This window comes from Psittacula echo (genome assembly GCF_963264785.1).
Source record: "Psittacula echo genome assembly, chromosome: 4".
Classification (NCBI taxonomy): domain Eukaryota; kingdom Metazoa; phylum Chordata; class Aves; order Psittaciformes; family Psittacidae; genus Psittacula; species Psittacula echo.
Genome location: NC_137738.1, coordinates 33122272 through 33143109, shown reverse-complemented (window position 1 = coordinate 33143109; position 20838 = coordinate 33122272). Strand labels below are relative to the sequence as shown.

The following is a 20838-nucleotide window of genomic DNA, read 5'->3' as shown; positions in this document are numbered from 1 at the left end:
TCTTTTTGTGTCCCATTTCTCACCTTATGGAAAGCTGGTCTGCAAGTACATCGATCTCTGAATCAGAAATGTGTTCCATAACAATATAATTCTTTTCCCTTTTTTTTAATTTTCTTTTTTTTCTCCTTCTCCCAGTGCCTGTTGGTTACTGATCCTATTAGAGTTTTGGTGTCAGGCCATTTCGTAGCAAAGTGTTGTACTTACATCTGTACTGTGGCTAAATTTGCCAGTATTGGGATGGGTAACAGCTCATTCTGTAGAGTGAGTGTTGTCATCATTAGTTTGATAATGATATATTGGCCTTCTCCAAAAAGGAAGAAATACTTGTAAACTCAAACCAAGAAATTTGTTTTTTATTAGCCATTTGCATGCTGGACATACTGTTATGCAATTGTTATTTGCTCAGCTGTTTACAACTTCAGTCTGTAGCAATACTAATTTGCAGGCCATTAATTTAGCACTCCAAGTTACTTGTCTGAAGCACAGTAGGAATTTCAGCACTCCCATCAAATGTGGTAATGTTATCCCAGGTTAGTAAGCTAGGAAACCTACTTGGATTAGATGAAGCATTTTCTGTGCTTTTCTCTGCACTTAAGCAACATTTGCCAGAAGGAGCAGACAGGCACAGAAGTTGCTATGTAAGGCATGTCAGACTGCTGTGATTGTACTCTGGTAATAGTATAAAAGAGTTGCTTACATATCTGTCAGACTTAGAAAACTACTATGTAATCCATCTGGAAAGTGGATTCCACTATAAACTCATGTAATTCCAGCCATTGTGCTAGTGCAGATCTTTCTCATAGTGGTGGTCTAGCGTGTTACTCTATAAAATGTGCATCTTCTGCTCAGTTCTAGGCACAAATGTACATAAAATCAATCTGAAAAGACACTGTGGAAACTGGCTCTATAATAAAAAAGAGTTGGTTTTTGCCATTTTTTTCTACCTGTGGTGGCAGTTAGGGAGGTTGGATTTACTTGCCTATGGCTTTCTAGGCACTAAAGTTCAGGTAAGGGTTTGAATTTTCCTCATAAACTTAAGTGCACATACTTTGTGTTGGTTGGTCTTTAATAATCCATGTTTTGAGATCATGTCTTATAGTTTTGCTAGTTTCACTGCAATATACAGACTGTAAAGGCTCACATATTGGTGACTGCTGGAGAAGGACCTTGGACTTTGTGATCCTTTATTACTGCTGTCAGCTCGAATGTTAGAAATGGTAAATATTTCTTTGTGTTTCTGTGTGAGCCTACGATATTAACTATGGCTATTTTGGTTTTCTCTTAGGAAACTGTCCTTGTAAAGTGTAGCCGTCCTGGTCATGCATCAGTAAACAAGACTTTTCAGTTTGAAAGGTGGGTAGTTGTGTGCAGCAATCTGGATTGCTGGAACTTCTGTATAATCAGAGAATCACAGAATAGTTAGGGTTGGAAAGGACCTTAAGATGACCTGTCTGACCCTCCAACAGATATCACGATGGTTGAAGTCCCTCAGGAGGACAAGGGCCTGCGAGCGTGATGCTGCTCCTATCTGTCTGTAGAGTGCTTCATCCACAGAGTCCTCCTGATTGGGAGATCTGTAGTAGACCCCCACAGTAATGTCCCCCATTGCTGTTCTCTGTTGACCCTCACCCACAAGCTCTCTGTTGACTGACCACCTCTTCCCAGACAGAGTTCCGTACTCTCCAGCCAATCACTGACATAAATAGCAACTTCCCCTCCCTGTCTGCCTGGCCTGTCTGTCCTAAAGAGCCTATAACCTTCCATTCCAACACTCCAGTCATAGGAGCCATCCCACCATATTTCTGTGATGCCAATGATATTATGTCCCCATAGACATGCACACATCTCTAATTCCTCTTGTTTATTCCCCATACTATGGGCATTTGTATAGAGGCATCTAAGCTGAGCTCCAGACGAAGCTGGAGTGGCTGAAACAGCTCTACAAGGCTCCAAGCATTTATTACAGATGCTGGCAACTGACTGGGTGTGTTGGGAAGGAATGATGCCCCCCTCCCCAACACATCTAGTTTAAAGCTGCCTTGACCAGCCTAGCAAGCCTCCTACCAAAGCAGCTCTTCCCCTTCATCAGACTCCCAGCTTCACCAGCCTCCAGTAGACCTGGCCTCCCAAATTGAGTCTCATGTTCTAAATACCCAAACCCCTGGCTATGGTACCACTGTGCTAACCGTTTATTAACCTGCCAAATCCACCTGGCCTTTTCAAGGTCCTCCCCTTTGACGTGGAGGATCCATGAAAAAACTGTCTGAGCCCTGGAGCCCCTGACCACCTCTCCCAGGGCTCTGTAGTCCTTCTTAATGATTCCCAGGATACTGCTGTCAATATCACTAGCACCCACATGGACCACAAGAAGTGGGTAATAGTCAGCAGGACTTACTAGGCCAGGCAGCCTCTTGGCAACATCCCTGATCTGAGCCCTGGTAGGCAACACGCCTCACTCGAGAAAATGCACTTTGAGATATATATGACACACTTAGTCTTCCCTCTCAGTGAAGAGTACTGATATGTCTAAGTCTGAAACCTGTGTAGATTTATTTGACCCTCTTCCCTGTCTGATAGCTCTTACGATTCTTGCTACATGTTGTGAGATAGATAGTAAAATGTTATCCATATTTTAAAGGTAAGGAAGTGATGTTTGCCTTTCAGTACTTAAAGGGTGCTTGTAAGAGAAATGGGGACAAACTTTTTAGCAGGGCCTGTTGAAACAGGACAAGGGGTAATGGGTTTAAACTAAAATAGTGTAGATTAGGAGTAGATATAAGGAAGACAGTTTTTACAATGAGGGTGGTGAAGCACTGGAACAGGTTAATGGGTAATGCCCCATCCCTGGAAATGTGGATGGGGGTCTAGCTGGACGGGGCTCTGAACAACCTGATCTAGTTGAAGATGTTCCTGCTCATTGCAGGGGTTGTGGACTAGATGAACTTTAAAGGCCCTTTCAACCCAAACTATTCTGATTCTGTGAATTGAGGTGGATTGCATATCTTCAGCATTAGACATACAGCATGACTGAGCAAGAAACTGGACTAAGGACTTGTAAGACTTGATGATGAGCCATGCTCCTTTTAAGTTAGAGTTAAAATAGCCTGAACATGGACAGCAGAGTGGGGTAGTGGCATGTAAATCAGTGCTCTCCAAGGGAAAGGCTGTGGTGTGACCACTTACCTTATTAGATGCTCAATAATCCAAATAAGAGAGATTTTGAATGTACTGACTGTACATAAAATGTACCTACAATGTACATACAATGTACATACAATGAGGGTTTTAGTTGGTGTTTGTGCCTTATGGGACACCAGAGAGTCAGTCTGTAAGACAGAAAACTGCAGGGAATCAGGCTGAAAAATGCCTTATGTACTTTCAGAATGGAGCTGATCTGAACTTCTGAAAATAGGAATGAAGGGTTACATTAATACAAATGAGATTTCTGTAAATGAAGAGATAGAGAAATTTGCCCTATGCCTTTTTCTAGTGCAAACTTTGCATCAATACATCACAATGCCTCATACAGTAGGCTCTCTACCCTGAACCATGCCTCAAAACCCTCTGGAAACAGAACACATAAAGACAATTTCATGCTTCCTTGCTCGGAGACAAAGCTTGATTTAAAGTCAGATTTATCCAGCATGAGTTATCTGTCCTGGTTTAAACTTAAGTTCTGAGCCTGTTCAGCCTGAACTGCCGTAGGTTTGTTAAAAGTTGCCAGTCATTCACCCTTTCCTTGAAGAATCCTTCTAAGACGCTGCCTTTTTCTACGTATGAAGACTGGGGACTGCTGTTTTATAGGCCACCAAAACCTGAAAATTCCTGAGATAACGCAAATCTTGGGGAAGCTTTACTGACCCCATAGGTTATAGGACTCCTTTGATACCAGGCATATGAGATTTGTCAAGGTACACAGCCTTGTCGCATGTATGATGAGCTACTCAAAGTAATTTCTTTCACTCTCCAGCTATACCTAATACAGCCATGTCAGTTGAAGTAAATGCAGAATAGTGCTGGAATTCAACTCTGTAGAGCAACACCACTAATAGTATTGACACATGACTCCAGAGATGCTGTGACTCTGGACATGTGGTGTAGATCCTGATAATCAGGAAAAGGGTTAAAAAAATGTAAATCCCCCAAAGAATGCAGTTCTTGGGGAATGTTTTTCTAGTGTCCCAGCACAGCTCTTTTCTATAAACAGAAGAGCATATGGTTCTTATGAACTCAAAAATGTTTATTTTTTTAGCAACGTTTATGGAACTAATAAATGTCAAAATATTTGATTTCAGCTCAGGAAGAAAATTCCAGCTTTCAGCATGTTATGCCTTTATAGTTTTATTGGCAAATCAGTTAGCAAAATAAAAAGATGCTCAAAATTTCAAGGCAAAATTAACATTAATCACTACACAGGCACAAATCTGTCATCATTGTGGTAAAAATACATGGGCTTATAGAAAGAGATTCTCTGGATTTGCTGCATCTTACATGGTCTCAGATTAATTAAGTGGGTGTCCATGCCTCAGCTAGTGCTGTGATTACAGTGTAGCATAAACTAATTGAAGACAACTTTAAACTACTTCGTTTGGGTACCGGGAGCATATGAATCACAGCACCTAAGTAGTGGCAATAAAACCCCTTTAGGAAGTTCAGTAAATATTTGGAGTAGTTACTGTAACATGAAGCTCTGTGTCTTTCCTCTGTACAGCTACTAGAAGCTGAACCTGACATAGTTAGCTACTGCTGTAGTTCTTCACAGTGCAAACAGACTACTGAGACTGGTTGATTCTACCCTCTGGTAATGGTTGGTAGCAAGACAGTATGAGCGTTCTCATCTCTGAAATAACTAAGTTGTAGGGGTTTTTTAATGTAGTAGGTCTGGGATGTTTTGATATGTTACAAAAAATAACATCATTTCAACACGTACCGAGTTAGAGACCTAGTTGGTTAAGATGGAGGGCTCGGTGCTAATGAGTATTTCATGAATTGTAGATGATAAATGAAGCAGAGAAAAGTGTTTGGAAGTGCTTTTGCTCTCTTATATGGACCTTGCAGATTTGATGTGCAAAGTTTACTGAAGCATATGCATCTATGCATGCAAAAACAAGGATAGGGGATTGCTATTCAGTGTCTATGTCCTCCTAGTACAAACTGTGCCACATCCCTGCATATTTTTTGGTTTCTCAGTGTAGTATGACAGCACATCAGTGGAATGGCAAGACAAGCAGTATTTGTCCATCAAACCAGACAAGTGCTTCTTTCCTGATTAAAGAGAGTACATTTTCATGCAACTTATAATTAGTCTGTGGAACACATTGCCACAGGATGTTACTCCAGGCCAAGAATTCAGCAAGATGTAAAAAGAAATTGAATGCTAATTCTAATAATATTTTCTTTGAAACAGAGAGTCAACTCATATTACAGTTCTGAGGCCAGTTTACAGATTTTAAGGATTAGGATGAGGCACAGAGATGAATTACTGTGTTTCCAGCCACCACAGTGTTTCTTGCTCCTTCCTCTGGCTATTGTCAGGAACAAAATGCTGAATTTAATGGGTTGGCTCCAGTTCTGTATCTGTTTATCAGTGATCCATCAGTAAAGTCTTTTTTTATGGAGAACATGAATACAAAATCTACATTTGTGCAAGCTATAGACTGTACTGGCCAAACCATGGTCAAATATAGAGCTTGAGCAAATGCTAAAGAGCACAATATGTCTTCATTCAGTTACACTTGTAGTATAATACACAAACTGGGATATACTGCTAAATGAAGTGTGCTACTATACTATATACACAAGGAAGTGACTATGCTTTGTAATGTTTGCTGCTACCCAAAATTCCTGTTTCTAATTAGTCATTTTGCTATAAGCCATAAAAAACACATCACTCATTGTAAAACAGAGCTAAACAAAACAAAAATCACAACAGAAAGATATCAGAAAAGGAAGCTTTTTCCAAAGATAAACATTCATGCCTCAAATACTTAAATGTGGCTAATGACATTCGTGTTTTATATTCTGTTCATCTTGTATAAACAGTGCTTGCTGCAGGTTGTAATCTTGGGGAGGGTATATTTTTGGTGTGCTAAAGAAGAAATGAAGGAGTCAGAAGTCCATGTTTTATGATCAGAACTATCCTTCCTTTGATGATTTCCTATTTTCAGGTCTTGATTTTATGTTGTACAAACTTGAAAGGATCAGAGGAAATATTTCTTTAAAGGGTCCTGTGTTAGTTTGGGTTTTTCCTTGGATTTGAAAAACATATACAGTTGTTTCAGATGTTGTTCTGGCCCAAGGATTGTACTGTTGTTGTTTTCTAAAGGTTAGAAGAACATTCAGTTTCATTGTCTTTCATTCTGTTTAAAAATTAGTTTGAATCCACATCACAATGTAAAAGAAAGTCTTCTCTGCAATGAGAAGGGTTTATTTCAGAGCAGATAGTTCAGTTGGGATGGGGATGGATGTACCTTAGGCTGATGCTGTTCACAAAGACAGCGCATTCTTAAGCAAGGCCCTCAGAGGCCTTCTGATTTCCACTGTGCCACTGACTTTCGTTAGACAAGTCACATGGTGAGTTTGCAGCCTCCGTACCCCAAAGCCTTATCCACATCTAAAGGGAAGCACAACATGACCATTCCCTTTCTTAGGGACACAAAGGAGACACAGGAGGCAGAGATATTTCAGTTTGGTAGGTGGGAGAAAGTACAGCCTGAAAAAAGTAGAGTCTGTCTGCCAGAGAGGCAGGCAGAAGGATTAGGATAAGCTCAGAGAGCCACAAGTGTACACCTGTGGGTTGTTCCCTCCAGCACACACAACAGCCGCTCCCAAAAAATGGGGGAGAACTTTGACGTTCTGATTTTTAGTTCGCTGACACAGAATCATAGAATCCCAGACTGGTTTGGGTTGGAAAGGACCTTAAAGATCATTCAGTTCCAACCCCCTGCGACAGGCAGGGACACCTTCCACTAGACCAGGTTGCTCAAAGCCACGTCCAACCTGGCCTTGAACACTGGCAGGAATGGGGCAGCCACAACTTCTCTGGGCAACCTGTGCCAGTGTTAAAACGTCAGCAGGTCACAAGTTTTATGTCACTTGCCTACACTTCCCCTAGTTTATGTTCTTGTATTGTGACAACATAGTTATATTTTTTTCTTCAGTTAATCGTTGCACTTTGCTCCTCAGAGTTTACAGTGCTTCGGAGTCTCAAGACGCAGTATTTGCAGATGTGGCCCCTTTGCTAACATCTCTCCTGGATGGGTAAGTTAAAAGGTGGAAGTAAGAAAGCTAAAGCAGAATAATCTACTTAAATACATAAATTAAAAAAAAAAACCAACACTTAGTTAATAGTGGCCATCTTGTTAAGTTTTGTAGCTTTGCAGTTTCATTTTCCTGTCTTCTTTCTACTTAACACCAAGTAAATGTTGTTTCCGCATACAGACAGTGAAAATACTGTTTACAAAATTTAACGGAGCATACAAATTTGGAAATTAAAAAGTGTGGGTTTTTTTTCTTTCTCTGGTCTCCTAACTGGTGAAGTGAAGCATCTGTTTTGTTGTGTACAGCACAGGCCATATGAGGACGAACCATGAATCAATTCCTCAGTCATAGTTCTAATGTTCCTTCAGGCACTGGATTTATACAGAATTCTGGTTTGAATACAAAACTGATTAGTAAGAAGCATTAACAAATATATGTAATTATTTCTAGCCAGTGAAGTTCATAAGTGTGATTTTTCATTTATACTAGAGCCAACTTAAGCTACTCTTGCAAAGTAGTCTTGATGTGCATGTTGAATCTTTTAATTGTGCATATTTGAATTGTGCATATTTGAATTAACAATTGATGTGCATATTGAATCTATTGAATCTTTAAGTCTTGAACTGAGATTTATACAAAACTTATCTTCTGCTCCTTTCTCATCCCCACTCCACTTCCACTCAGCTATAGATGGTGGTTGCAGAGTTGTCATGGACCTTTCCCTCCCTGTAGAGGGAAAGACAGTCCATTTCTGTCCACAGTGGCATAACTGAACAGTAGCAATCCTTGTTTCTGGCAGCCCGCACACTGAGGTTTCCAAGTCTTCTTTTCTTAAAAGCAGCTTTGAAGAGGAAAATAAGGATATTGTGAATATTGGGAAAGCTCAGCCATCCCTTTACACATGTCACAGTGAGGCCCACAATGGCTACCTGATCTAAAGATCCTATATGACATTATTCTTGTTTACCAAGGATGAGTAAGCACAGTTTCCACAGCTGAGCAACCTAGGGACATCTAGGTTGAAGGAGCCTGAAGAAATCCTTATAACCACTGTTTTCTCTCTCTACTTTTTTTTTTTTTTTTGCAATAACTGTAAGTTTTCTTTGGCTTAATATGTCATTTCTGTATCTTCAGACATACCTGATCTGTACTTGATCTGCTGTACTTCCCACTTTCTAATTCCCATGCTGGGAGAATCCTGCCCTAAAAGCTAAGGTTTTATGTTCAGTTAGGAAATGTTCTGCTACTGAAAACAAAAGACCTGTCTTGTTCTTCCAGAAGTGTCATTTAAACAGAAGCAGATTTTCAGGGAAGGCAAGGCTGTGCATACAAGCCCTGTTTCTCAGCAGCTTTGCCATTGTAAATGGGAAACAGACATACGTAGTCTGAACCTTGAACCTCTTTGCTGCTCTTGATTGTTTTAGTCTGGGCTCCAAAGTGGTCTGTAACAACTTTTAGCTTAAGTAGAAAGGTGTGTTCCACTCCTTGTGAAAGACTGTTCCATATGCAAAACAGACAAAGTACAGCAAGCTTCAAAGTTTACAGTTAGCTATACAGGGCCAGAAAGGGAGGAAGATAACATTTCTTTTTTTTACAGCATTGAGGAGTCAAACTTTTTATTTATTTTAAAGAAGAATACAATTCTCTGCCTTTGATTTCCTTTAATAGCATTCTCTCCTAGCAATAACTTTGCTATACTGAATACCCATACTCTTTTTAGGACAGAAATACTATGAAACTATTTTATATCATAGCAGCCTTCCAGTATCTGAAGGGGGCCTACAAGGATGCCAGAGGGACTCTTCATCAGGGACTGTAGTGATGGAACAAGGGGCAATAGATTCAAACTTAAACAGGGGAGATTTAGGTTAGATATAAAGAAGAAATTGTTTACTGTGAGAGTGGTGAGGCACTGGAATGGGTTACCCAATGCAGTTGTGAATGCTCCATCCCTGGCGGTGTTCAAGGCCAGGTTGGACGGGCTTTGAGCAACCTGGTTCAGTGGAAGGTGTCCCTGCCCAGCGCAGGAGGGTTGGAATTAGATGATCTTAAGGTCCCTTCCAACCCAAAGCATTCTATGATTCTATTGGTATTCTAGCTTGACAATAAGAACTTTTCTACTCAAGAATATAACTAAAGAAGCAGAGTGTAGAAGGAGAAATATCAGGGCACGTAGATGAATCATAGTCCGAAATTTTCAGATTGCTCTATTTCTAACCCTTTCATTGGAACCAGAACACCAATGAAGTAAACTAGTTAAATATAAACTAGTCTGCTGTTTGTCATCTTGTTGAAGCTCTCAACAATTCGTTCTCTCGTGTGCCTACTTAGATATGATACCACTTTGGATAGTTTTAGGTCATTTGGGCTTACTGGTTTGGCTTTGGCAGAGAAGTTATCACTGTTTGATACTTGATTTGCATCTCTATCTTCAATGTTACAAGCATCTGTCTACTTAGCTTCTAATCTGATCATCTGTATCTTGTCAGAGCTATTTTGTCCATGATGCTTACTTTCTAACAACTAGCAATTAAGGAAAACTTGAATAGCTAGACTATATGAAAGTTTGAAGGACTTCTAAAAAGGCTTCCATTCTGGTTTTCCTAAGGAAAACTACTACTTGCAAACTTCTGGCTCTCTTTTTGATTCCAAAGTTCTCTTTAATTTTGGAGCAGGGCTAGAAATCTCAAAAAGCTATGGGCTGGCCAGGCAGTGCGTGTTAGGGTGGAATTGTGAAAATGGCTCATTGTAAGCCTAGTTGAAAACTACCAAACTTATTGGGAGCTCTTCCACTAACATACATGGAAGCAGAGTTATGTCAGCAGTGAATTCTTAGAGAAATCACTCATTTCAGATTTACAGCTCTAATGTCTAGCCCATTTCATTTTGCTGCAGTGCTCTTTATTTTCAGTTAATCTCCTTTGCTTTACCAAATCTATGACTAGACTTCTATTTATTTAATACTCTGCATCCTGTGAGAGGACCTTACTGTAGGTTCACTGGCTGCAACTTTGATTTCACATCCCCAGAAGGGGTACCCAGATATTTGCTGTGTTGCTTATCAGCCCACATTTCCTTCTAGCAAGAGAAAGCTTGCTAAATACTTCTCCAAAAATAACTGCTTCTAGGCATGTTTAATATGCAAAAAATCACTGCAAATATTTTTCTCTGCAGTGGCCACTTAAGTATTTCATGACTTGAAACCATAAATTTGAAATAATTATATGAGGGGTGTTCATTGAAATATGCTGGCATGTGCTTGAAACAACATTTTTGATGTGAGGAAAACATCGGATAACCAAAAGCAGCTGTTCAGGTCTGCCCACAGAGGAGGTAGCCTAAGCAGTGAAATTTTACTCCCTGGCAGAACAGGAGCAAGCCCATTCTTGCAACCTCCAGTAGAACAGAAATTTCAGCATACTGCAAAGCACTCCTCAAGATTCTGCTCATGGTGTGCCTTTGAGCAAACAAGATAGTCCAGGGAATGAGTAGTCCTGTCAGCATAACTGTGTGTCTTCCAGGAGTGTTTACTGGCACAGTTCTGTGGTCAATACCAAAGTTCTGGCAGGTGCTGCAGGGCAGATGCAGCTGAGTAGGGACCAACCTTCAGCCACACAGTACAGTATTGGTCCTCAACACAAAGTAGTACTGTGGCTGGATAAATCACACTTCCTGGATAGGACTCTTACATCTAAATTCAGATCCCTGCAGCACAGACATCCACAACAGAGCTCATAGCTATGGACTTTATTTATTATTTTCAGTCCAGAGAAATGGGCATTTTCAGAGTTCTGTTCATGAGATGTACTTTACATGTCTACTTCAGAAGACAATGAATTGTGTTTCATAGGTGCCTGTACCTCTGCAATAACAATGCACATTTTCACCCTCTACAAGTCTGTATCAGAACAATTCCTACCACCTTGATTCCAGAGTATTCTTTGCGCGCATGCTTATACTGAACTAATGCATTTGGTTTAAAATGTATGCCTCTTACTATTAGGGCAGTCTTATCTTTTCCAAGTGGCTATGACTGATGAGCCTGCCTGAAAAAGACTATGAAGAGTTCCCAGCTGTTAAGCTGTTCCCAGCTGTTAAGATATTAGTGCTGTGGTTTGTAGTGTAGCACTGTAAGACAAATCAAACCCAGTAGTGGTTTACTTTAAAATGCTGTACTGTAAACTGCAGTGGTTCAGGAGCTGATTAACAAGCAGCTCAGTAGTGCATGAACTGGAAGTTGGGCAGACAGGAGGTCTAACCTCATCAGTCATTCCAAGCTAAGCATCCCTTAAACTCTGCTTAAAAGCATCCATTCTATTCTGCTTAAAAAATAAAATCTGTTTAGGCAATATTGTGAGCAATACTTTTAATTTCTGTCAGACTTTAAGATCTCCAGAAAGAAATCTGCAAGGGCACTGTATTTATTTTTTGTTTCAGTTTGTGTTCCCTGTTGTGACTTAAGTTTAGTTAGCAGACCAAAATTCACCATTGCACCAAGAGATGCATGAACAGTGTGTGATGGTTGGGTGCATAGAATGTAAGGGTTTAAAACCCAGGAATTTCTTTGTTCTGGATCCCTCCCCAGAGGCACCCAGCTCAAGCTGCTCCTACCACTCAATTATTAAATTATTTCTCTAAGAATCAGATACGTCTGAGATTCTGCTGTGGAAAACCTTGGCTTTCCCAAATTGTTTGGGGTTTGACTTGCCACCTAGCAAACACATTTGGTAATGGTAAAGAAAATGCAGGCCCTTTTAACTTTCAGGTACAATGTGTGCATCATGGCTTATGGGCAAACCGGAAGCGGGAAGACATACACAATGTTGGGACCGCAGCCAGAGGACAACCTTGTGTTTGCCATAGAAGATGAAACAGAACTTGGAATTATTCCTCGAGCTACCCAAGAAGTGTTCAGGTAACAGCCAAGTGGCTGTGGCAGTTATCTTAAAGTTTACAGAAAAGATGAAATTATGTTTGTAATGTATTTATCATAACAGATTCCAGCTTCATAGTGATTAATGTTTATAGGTTCTCTGACTGCCATTTAATATTTGATTTTTGATACAAATTTCTAGTCTCTCTCCTGCTTGGTCTGATTTTCTAAGAAAATAAATAAGATTACACAGTCTTGCTGTGTGTTATCTGCCTGTCTGTCCTTCAGACTCCTAATTAACTTTTGAAAATGCTTCAACCATAGTTGTGGGAGTCCAAAGGATAATTAAGTTCCTACATGTGAACACTGACAATGGGAATAGATTGAAAAGATCCAGAATTAGAACCTGGTCCCCAGGAAAAATGGCAGTAGAGGTTTTAACCACAATCTGTTCTTACTTTGAGAATTCTTAGATTTTTTAGTTTAGCATGATTTGGATTGATACACTGCTGTGTTATAATAGAAGAACCATTAGAGCTTTTCCAGCCAAGCGTTTTCTTTTGGAGGAGGGTATAAGCTAAATCAAAGATCCAATTTTGTATCAGAATAACTATAACTGTAAATACTCTCCTTAATTAATGAATTTTCTGAGGCTGTGGGCTGGCCATCTCTTACAGATCTAGCTGTGCAGTTTACCATCTCTACCTGTTCATTGCTTGCACTCTGTTTATCATACCTTGAGCTCTGAATGCCATGTCTAGCAAAGAAATGGTATAAAAAAATCTTAAGGAAGGAGGGAGGCTAGTAGCAAAAACCAGTTTAAGCTGGAACAGCTGTTTGGAAAATGAAGTTTTATTTACTGCTTCACGTGTAATTTAACTGTATATTCTGATTCTTCAGCTTAATGTTGGTATATGCATGAGGCAAAGCCATGGCTGCAGATATTCAGTGCACAATTTTATCAGATTATAATTAGATTACAGTTAACAAATAGTTCTTTATTTACAGACTGGGGCTTGACTTCAATGTTGTTTAGCTTTTTTCTTCCTTTTTTTCCCCTATTTTTATTCTCTAGGCTTATTTCAGAAAAGCCACCAGGAAGTTACTGGGTTGAGGTTTCTGTTGTAGAAGTGTATAATAATGAAATTTTTGATCTTCTGGCCAAAGATAGTTGTGGAAAGGTATTTGGCGTCAAACGTGATGTTGTCACAACCAGAGAAGGAAAGAGCGATGTTCCATTGCTTACGCATGAGTAAGTACATGATTTTATCCTTATCATCTGACCATGATCTGGTGTCAGTGCAATGTATAGCTGTCACAAAACTGCATTACAGGCACCAGTTATCACTTCTATACAATGAGTCCTTGCCATATGCAAAATAACATATGGCAAGCTCTCACTGTTTCTATTAGCTCAGGCTATTAGACTGCAGTGGGCTGCAACTTTCAAAATACTTTCAGAAACAACAGTACAGTTAATTTGCTTTATACTCCTGTATTAAGCACCTTCCACTCAGAATGCCTGAAGATAGCTGTGTGTTTTGTTGTTGATAGATCTATGGCCTCTCATCAGCTGTAGAAAAAGAAGGGGTAACCTGTTACAAAGCACCTTCTCTTCAGTCTCACCAGATTATAAAATTTACATCTTATAACAGTAATGCATGTAGTTGTAGATTTTTAAGCAGCTGTAGAGTGTTAGTTTTCCCTGCATGCATTGGGGTTAAAAAAATTACCTTAGAAAGAATAAGATTTGAAGGAATCTTTTAATATAAATACCCATCTTAAATGCTTAGTGTTCTATTTTCATAACTGGAGGCATTTGAACCCATAGTTCTTGAAAATCCAGGTTCTTCAAACTAAAAGCTAAGAAGTAGCTAAACTTCTACCCAGTCAGTGTTAAGATATATACCTTCCCCGCATCGGTTCATGGTCAACTGGATTCTTATTCTCACATCTTGATGGTATATGGAGTGCCAAGGTATTTAGTACTACAGCTATACTTTAATGCTTTCTTGTACTTACTAATCATTATAAAGGCTTGTCTTAGTTCACATGGGAATAATTCCTGGTTTTACATATGTGTAGAATACAAAGCAAATGTTTTTTCTTGTTATACATAAAACACTTGGCTGATCAGACTGTAAAAACACGTTCATAACAATTCAACTACTAACAAGAGTGAATATGTTTCAGATTTTAGTAATGGCTGTATTATTTATGCTAGTATTAAATCAATGTTAGCAAATTAAAATTATGACAAGCAGTACTAGTGCCACCAGAGGAGTGATGCTACCCAGTGGAGTTAAGCTACTGGACATCTCCATGTGAGCACCCAGCATGTGAACAGATACCAGAAGGGGACATTTCTCTTGTGTACTATAGAAACTTAAAAATATTATAGAATAATATTTTAGAATATTATAATATTATAATTTTTAGAATATTTTTAGAATATTTTTAGAATATTAGAATATTTAGAATATCTAGAAACTTAAAAATATTATATTCTGCTCCTAAGCCAAATTATGTTTGTGAAAAGAAACATCTTGCCCTATTGAAATGTTTAGCATGGTATTATAGTTTTTTATGTTTCTGAGGAAAACACAATGGTTTTCTTCACTTCTTATAATACTTGTTTATCATGGTCTAATCTGTACTTTTCCAGAAGGAATTAGAAGTCAGATATGAAAAGCATCCCTCCTTCCCCCCCCACACCCATTAAAATAAAATACACCCTCAGTGGAAATAATTGAAGGCAGTATTTTTGTCTTGTGGGACTTAGTCACATAAGCAGACTCATAGTTGTTTGCTCATGTGAGTTTATGCTATTGCCAGCAAGCCTTGATAAAAGTACAAGAAAGTACTAGAGGATTGCACAAACATACTTTCATTCTACCTAGTTATACTCATTCATTGACTTCTGTTTTCTAGCCCTTTCCCATAGAAAAGTGGGATCCCCAAGAAATGGTAAAGTGCCTTTCTTCACCATGGGGGCTATGTAACTGTCCTTTCGTTCTATGAAATAATAATCACTGCAATATTCTAGGGTGGATTAACATTTGTATCTAGGGTATGCCTGCTCTTCAGTCTTGAGGTTAAATATGATTTCCAGAGAAATTCTGCATCCTTGATTGCACTCTGCATGCTCTATAAGAGCATGGAATGAATTAAAAATGACTGGAGCTTGAACTGATGAATCCTTTTGCCCCGTCTGTAATATGCTGACTTGTAGGTTTCTCAGTCTCTGTTCTTGGATTTTGCCAACTGTGACTCTACTCCAACTTTTAGTGTCTGGTAAAGGCTCTGCTGTCAAAGGAATGAAAAACTTCAGAAGAGGGTGGGAGCAGAGTCTAACCTTTGTGTGCCGAATCTTTCTTGAAGGAGCTAATCTTTTTCTTTTGACTGGAGAAAAAGGAACAATATGACTTAGAAAATTAAGAGAGATACATATAGTGTGGGTATGATGGGAGTTAAACTTTTCCTGCTTCATCAGAACCTCCAAGTAATTTTTAAGCATAGTATTTCAGCTGGTTTCATTCCTGAAAAGTGCCTACTCGCCTTCCCAAGGGATCTTTGTGTAGTTAGTGGGTGACCCATCTCTTTTCCTAGGCTTTGGGGAAGAGCGAGATGTAGCTTGTGCCACAGAGACAAGAACTAGAAGCTACAATAAGGTTTCATTTGTCCTTCTAGTTAACAAAATGGCTGCTTTCTTTATTTCTGTAAATTTTAATTTATGGTAAAGGAACCTGGAGCCTTGAACTAAGCACCTCTTAAAACTCACTTAATCAATTGATAAATACTGAATTCTAATGCAAATATAAGTAAGAATATGGATTTGTATCTCAATTACAATGCAAGCAGCAAAAAAGTCCAATTCATAAACAGGTTATAGTAATAATTACACAGAAAGGTTAATAAGAAAAAGCAAACCCAAACAAAGTAAGGGAATCATTGAATGAGGCCACCCAGCTGCCCAAAATCTAAAGTAAACAGCTGTTGCTTTGAATAAAAACACATCCTCATTTGTGATAATATTTCATCTAGACTATATTGGCCTGCTGGGTCTCATTGGCTTCTCCATATATCCAGTAATGTCAGTAGTCTCTTCTGCTAACATGTACATCTTACTGAATCACAAAAACCTCAGTCTCTTTCTTCTTTTATGGCTTGGTTGACTTTGGAGAACATTCAGCATCAAATTTTTAACCTAACCACAACAGGGTTTCTCTTTGTAGGATCTGGTCCTGAAACGTGCAGTACGTACAGCACGATAAAGTTGTAGAGATTATACTAAAAAATCATTACTGTCAGTCCTGCTGAGAGGTTGCTGTTCCAAGCTTGCAGCACTGGGCTGGGGATGCTGTTTCTCTCCAAAGTCAACTGCAGTTTCCCTGTAGGAGACCAGCACTGACAGCTTAGTCCAAGGCTAAGAGTATTCTTCTAAGCTATTCTTCTGCAGACACTAGTTAAAGGACAGTGGCTTGTAGCACTGACCCCTTGCCAATGCACAGCAGAAGCCAACAGCCTGTTGCTACATCCTAGCAAAGGCTGCTTGCCTCTCAAACCCTCCAGTCCTGGCTGACAGCTACTGGAAAATGCAGTTCAAAACTCAGGAAGGTAGGATTTGTCTCCTTGGACTTGAGGCAGCTGTCAGCCCTCCAGTGTGAGGCTCTGTCTTTTGTCAGTAGGAACTAAAGCCACTGCTTCCCTGCTGGTGGCAGGTCAAACAACCAGGGAGACATTACCAGTGGCTATGCAAAGGTAAGAGATATTACAGGGGAGGCCAGCATATGGACTGACACGCAAAGTCTGTAGTGATCATTTAGCTCCCTGGTTACACAAGGAACTGCTTTTAGGTGGCTGCTTCTCTTCTTACTTGTCTATAAGGATAGTGTGGATAAGTGGTATTCTGTTCTTCAGATGCCCTTGCTTTGTTTTCAAAAGAAATTGTTTTACTTGGATACAGCTCTTTTGTCTTCAAGTATGGCTGCTCTTAGCATAAAATAAGTCTGTGCCCAATGTGACTTTCATTGAAATCAGCCAAATCTAAGTCACAAAGCCCTCACACCTTGTATCACATGACTGCTTTTGCTGACAGCAGTGATGTGGAACCAAGCCTGCAGCCTGTCAGGAGAGTTATTAATGGTGCTGGTGTTACAGGGCATTCAGTAACAAGGCTGTGATATGCAGGCATAGTAATTTATATCGCCATCTAGAAACTAATGTTTAAGTGATGTAACTTGTGTGATCTTTGAAGAAGGCAGTGCACTGGCAGGAAAGGGAAGGCAATCTTACCTCATTTGTTTTAAACACTGCAAACCTGGGGGGAACCATAGTGGTTTTCTTCCTTACCAAATCAGTTTATTTCATTTTCTGTGTTAGGTTTTTGCCCTTTGATTGGTCATATTTGCATATCTCTGGAAATGCAGATGGATAGTATGAGATAATATGGTCTGTAGAAACTTATGTCTCTGTATTCTGACACTGTGCTGGAGTCTCTGCTCGTTGAACAGTGTAACTAACCTTTTTACCAAGAATTCTGGATTTAAAGGCAAAATATGATTTCCAAAGGCTCAGAGATACCTTTTTTCCCCTAATTCTGTGGGAGATAATTCTGTACCTCCCACAGAACAGGAGCTACCTTAGCATAAACTGGACAACTCCACTTCTGTAAGACCAGATTCTAGGAGTGTCTAAATCTACACCTTCTTTTCCAAAGTGTGGAGGTATAAGAATTTCAGTCACTTCTAGAGCTGAACTACAGTACCTATACAAGGCTGGAAAGACACTTCTTCACTTTCAGTAGTACATCATAGCTTTTGTCTTGAATTTTCATCTTAACTATATCCCATCTGAAAAAGTCTGTAATACAGTTGTTTTCTAGCTCCTTACATTATTCTCAGTTTTGAGCTGCACAGAGTGGGGAAGTGGAAATACTCAGATTCATGTCTAATTTGTCAGCTTCCTTGTGTGATTTTTTTACTGTGAGTCAGTTAAATCTTCTGCTTTTTTTACTTCCTAGGACAGTTGAAAATGCATCTGAATTTTTGCATCTAGTCAACAAAGGCCTGCAGCTGAGAGTCAGGCACCCAACACTGGTGCATGCTCATTCCTCTCGTTCTCATCTGGTAGTTACACTGACCATAACCACAGTTGTCTCTGGAGATAGCTTTGGTAAGTAGGATGTTACTGAAATACATCTAGAGACAGTTGGTTTTTGAAAAACAATCTGTGGACTGAGAGATTCTCATATTGTTTTTTCTCCCTTTTCCAATGTTTAATCCACTCCCTCAGGTCTTTTTCACTTTTTAACTAGTACTCACCATCTTAAATAACAGACCAGTTTGATGTTTGAATGCTACTGAAACTTTTACTTTCATAAAAACTTCTCATTTTCCTTTACATATCTTTACATATGTAAAGAAGTCCTTGAAGTTTTATAGTATAGTTCATAGTAAGTTTGTTGTAAAGTAACCATGCATTTTAAGGATCATCATATGCTTTTGGTTGAGAAAAAATGATTTTTTTCCTGGCTGCCTTGCAAAAACATCCATTAAATTGAGTTTCTTGAACTGATAATAAAAGGCCATTGTAGGAACAGACAGCACAGTTGTTTTATTTACTACGGCAAAACCTGTATTTCTACTTTTCATTACCACATCAAGACTTACCAGTTTATTGCTTCAGGAGTAACTTTGGCTGTGGGAGGTTAACTTTGTTTTCATTTGCTCATGTTGTAATTAGGCTCTGTGCTTTCAGTGCTGTGGTCCATCTCCTTCATGCTCTACAACAACAGCACAGGTTTAGAAAGTGGAAAATACTTAACATTTTTTCCCTTAGATTGCTATCAGAAATTAAACCAACAATATTAGCAAAACAGAACATATAGTGCCCTCACTTATCCATTGCCAAAGACACAGTTACTTCACAAGTTGCAGCTCCAGTGTTCCAGGTGTTAGCTCTTGCCAGTTCCAGATTCATGTCAATCAGACGGGAGGTACTTTTCAAAACAGTGTTTGCACCAATAGGGCACCAGTCATCTTGTCTAGTCCAGACTTCCCTTTGCCACTTCTCATTGCAGTCACTCTTCTATGCCATATTTTCTGGTAGCAAAGCTTCACAGAAATGTCTGATATATGCTGAATGCAGGCTAAGGCTTCCAGCACATAGCACGTGGATGAAGATGTGCAATATAGTGGGTAGAACAGCACTGCAAATAGGACCTCGCTATAACAGTGTGACAGCACATTCTGTCATGTTTAAAAGGAGAAAATCCTGATTTAAAAGCTAGGTGCAATTGTCAAGTATCTGGAGACTTAAGGTGACTAAGTTAAAGAGTTGTAACGTCTGTGATGAATTCTGCAGCTAAAGCCAGGGCTGACAAGCCAGCACTTTTTTAGGTTTGATTAAAGTCTTCTAGAATTTTGTTTCAGCATTACCAGTTTGAGGAGAGCAGTTTCTTAATTTCCTCATCTGAAACTGAAAAGGAGTGAGAACACTTATTTTTACACTCTATGGCCTAAAGCCATTTATTCTGTGTATACTAACACAGCTGCTCTGTCTACACTGCAAGCAGCTAGCTTGGGTTTTAACAATAGCCTAGCTTGAGAGGTTGAGAGCTCTGCAACGCAATTTAATCTGCTCCTTACTCAAGTTTTGCAGCTGGGAACTTTGTACTATTGCAACTAGGCTCTTTAAGTGTTCAAGTCTATTGTTTCTACTACCTGAAGCAGAGTATGTGCCTTTTATTCTTTCACGTCTGTCAGAGAGATGGATGAAAACCAAAACACTGAGGGGGAGAAAAAAGAAAAACTGCTTTGGGAAAGTGCTCTTGCATATGCTCCAGGGAAGCCTTGGTTGCAGTGAGCACAAGATGGTTGAATTCAAGATCCTCGGGACAGTGAGAAGAGTGTGCAGCAAGCTCGCTGCCCTGGACTTCAAGAGAGCAGACTTTGGCCTTTTCAGGAACCTGCTTAGTAAGGTTCCATGGGATACAGCCCTAGAGGGCAGGGGGGCCCAAGACTGTTGGTTGATATTCAAGGATCCCCTGCTACAAGCTCAGGAGTGTTGCATCCCAACTAGAAGGAAGTGCAGCAGGAGGGCCAGGAGACCTCCTTGGATGGATAAGGAGCTGCTCAGGAAAATTCAAAGGAAAAAAGAGGCTTATAGAAGGTGGAAGCAAGGATAGGCGGCCTGGGAAGAATACAGGGATGTTGTCCAGGAAGCTAGGGACCAGGTGAGGAAGGCTAAGGCCCAGCTAGAATTGAACTTGGCTACAGATGTTAAGGATAACAGGAAGGGATTCTATAGGTACGTAGCAAGTAAAAGACAGACTAGGGACAACGTAGGCCCCCTCCGGAAGATATCTGGAGAACTGGCTACCTGGGATTTGGAGAAGGCTGAGGTTCTTAATGACTTCTTTGCCTCGGTCTTCACTGGCAAAGGCTCCGACCGCACCACCCAAGTCTTGGAAGGCAGAGGCAGGGACTGTGAGAATGAAGACCCTAGGCCCACTGTAGGAGAGGAGCTGGTTCGAGACCATCTTAAAAACCTAAACATACACAAGTCCATGGGACCTGATGAAATCCATCCGCGGGTCCTGAAGGCGCTGGAGAATGAAGTTGCGAAGCCACTGGCCATCATATTTGAAAAATCATGGCAGTCAGGTGAAGTTCCCGACGACTGGAAGGGAAATATGACCCCCA

At 39.9% G+C, this 20838-nt stretch overlaps 1 protein-coding gene across 1 annotated transcript in view; it reads left to right on the top strand.

Annotated features, from left to right (window-relative positions):
• KIF25 (kinesin family member 25) overlaps window positions 1-20838 on the top strand; it is a gene marked incomplete at both ends in the record, with an annotated part of 41857 nt that overhangs the window by 15610 nt on the left and 5409 nt on the right. Inside the window, 5 exons of the mRNA XM_080616888.1 lie at window positions 1286-1353; window positions 7186-7260; window positions 12026-12175; window positions 13209-13385; window positions 18156-18307. Of these exons, the coding sequence (XP_080473014.1) occupies window positions 1286-1353; window positions 7186-7260; window positions 12026-12175; window positions 13209-13385; window positions 18156-18307 (622 nt within the window). The remainder of the gene's footprint in view (window positions 1-1285; window positions 1354-7185; window positions 7261-12025; window positions 12176-13208; window positions 13386-18155; window positions 18308-20838) is intronic.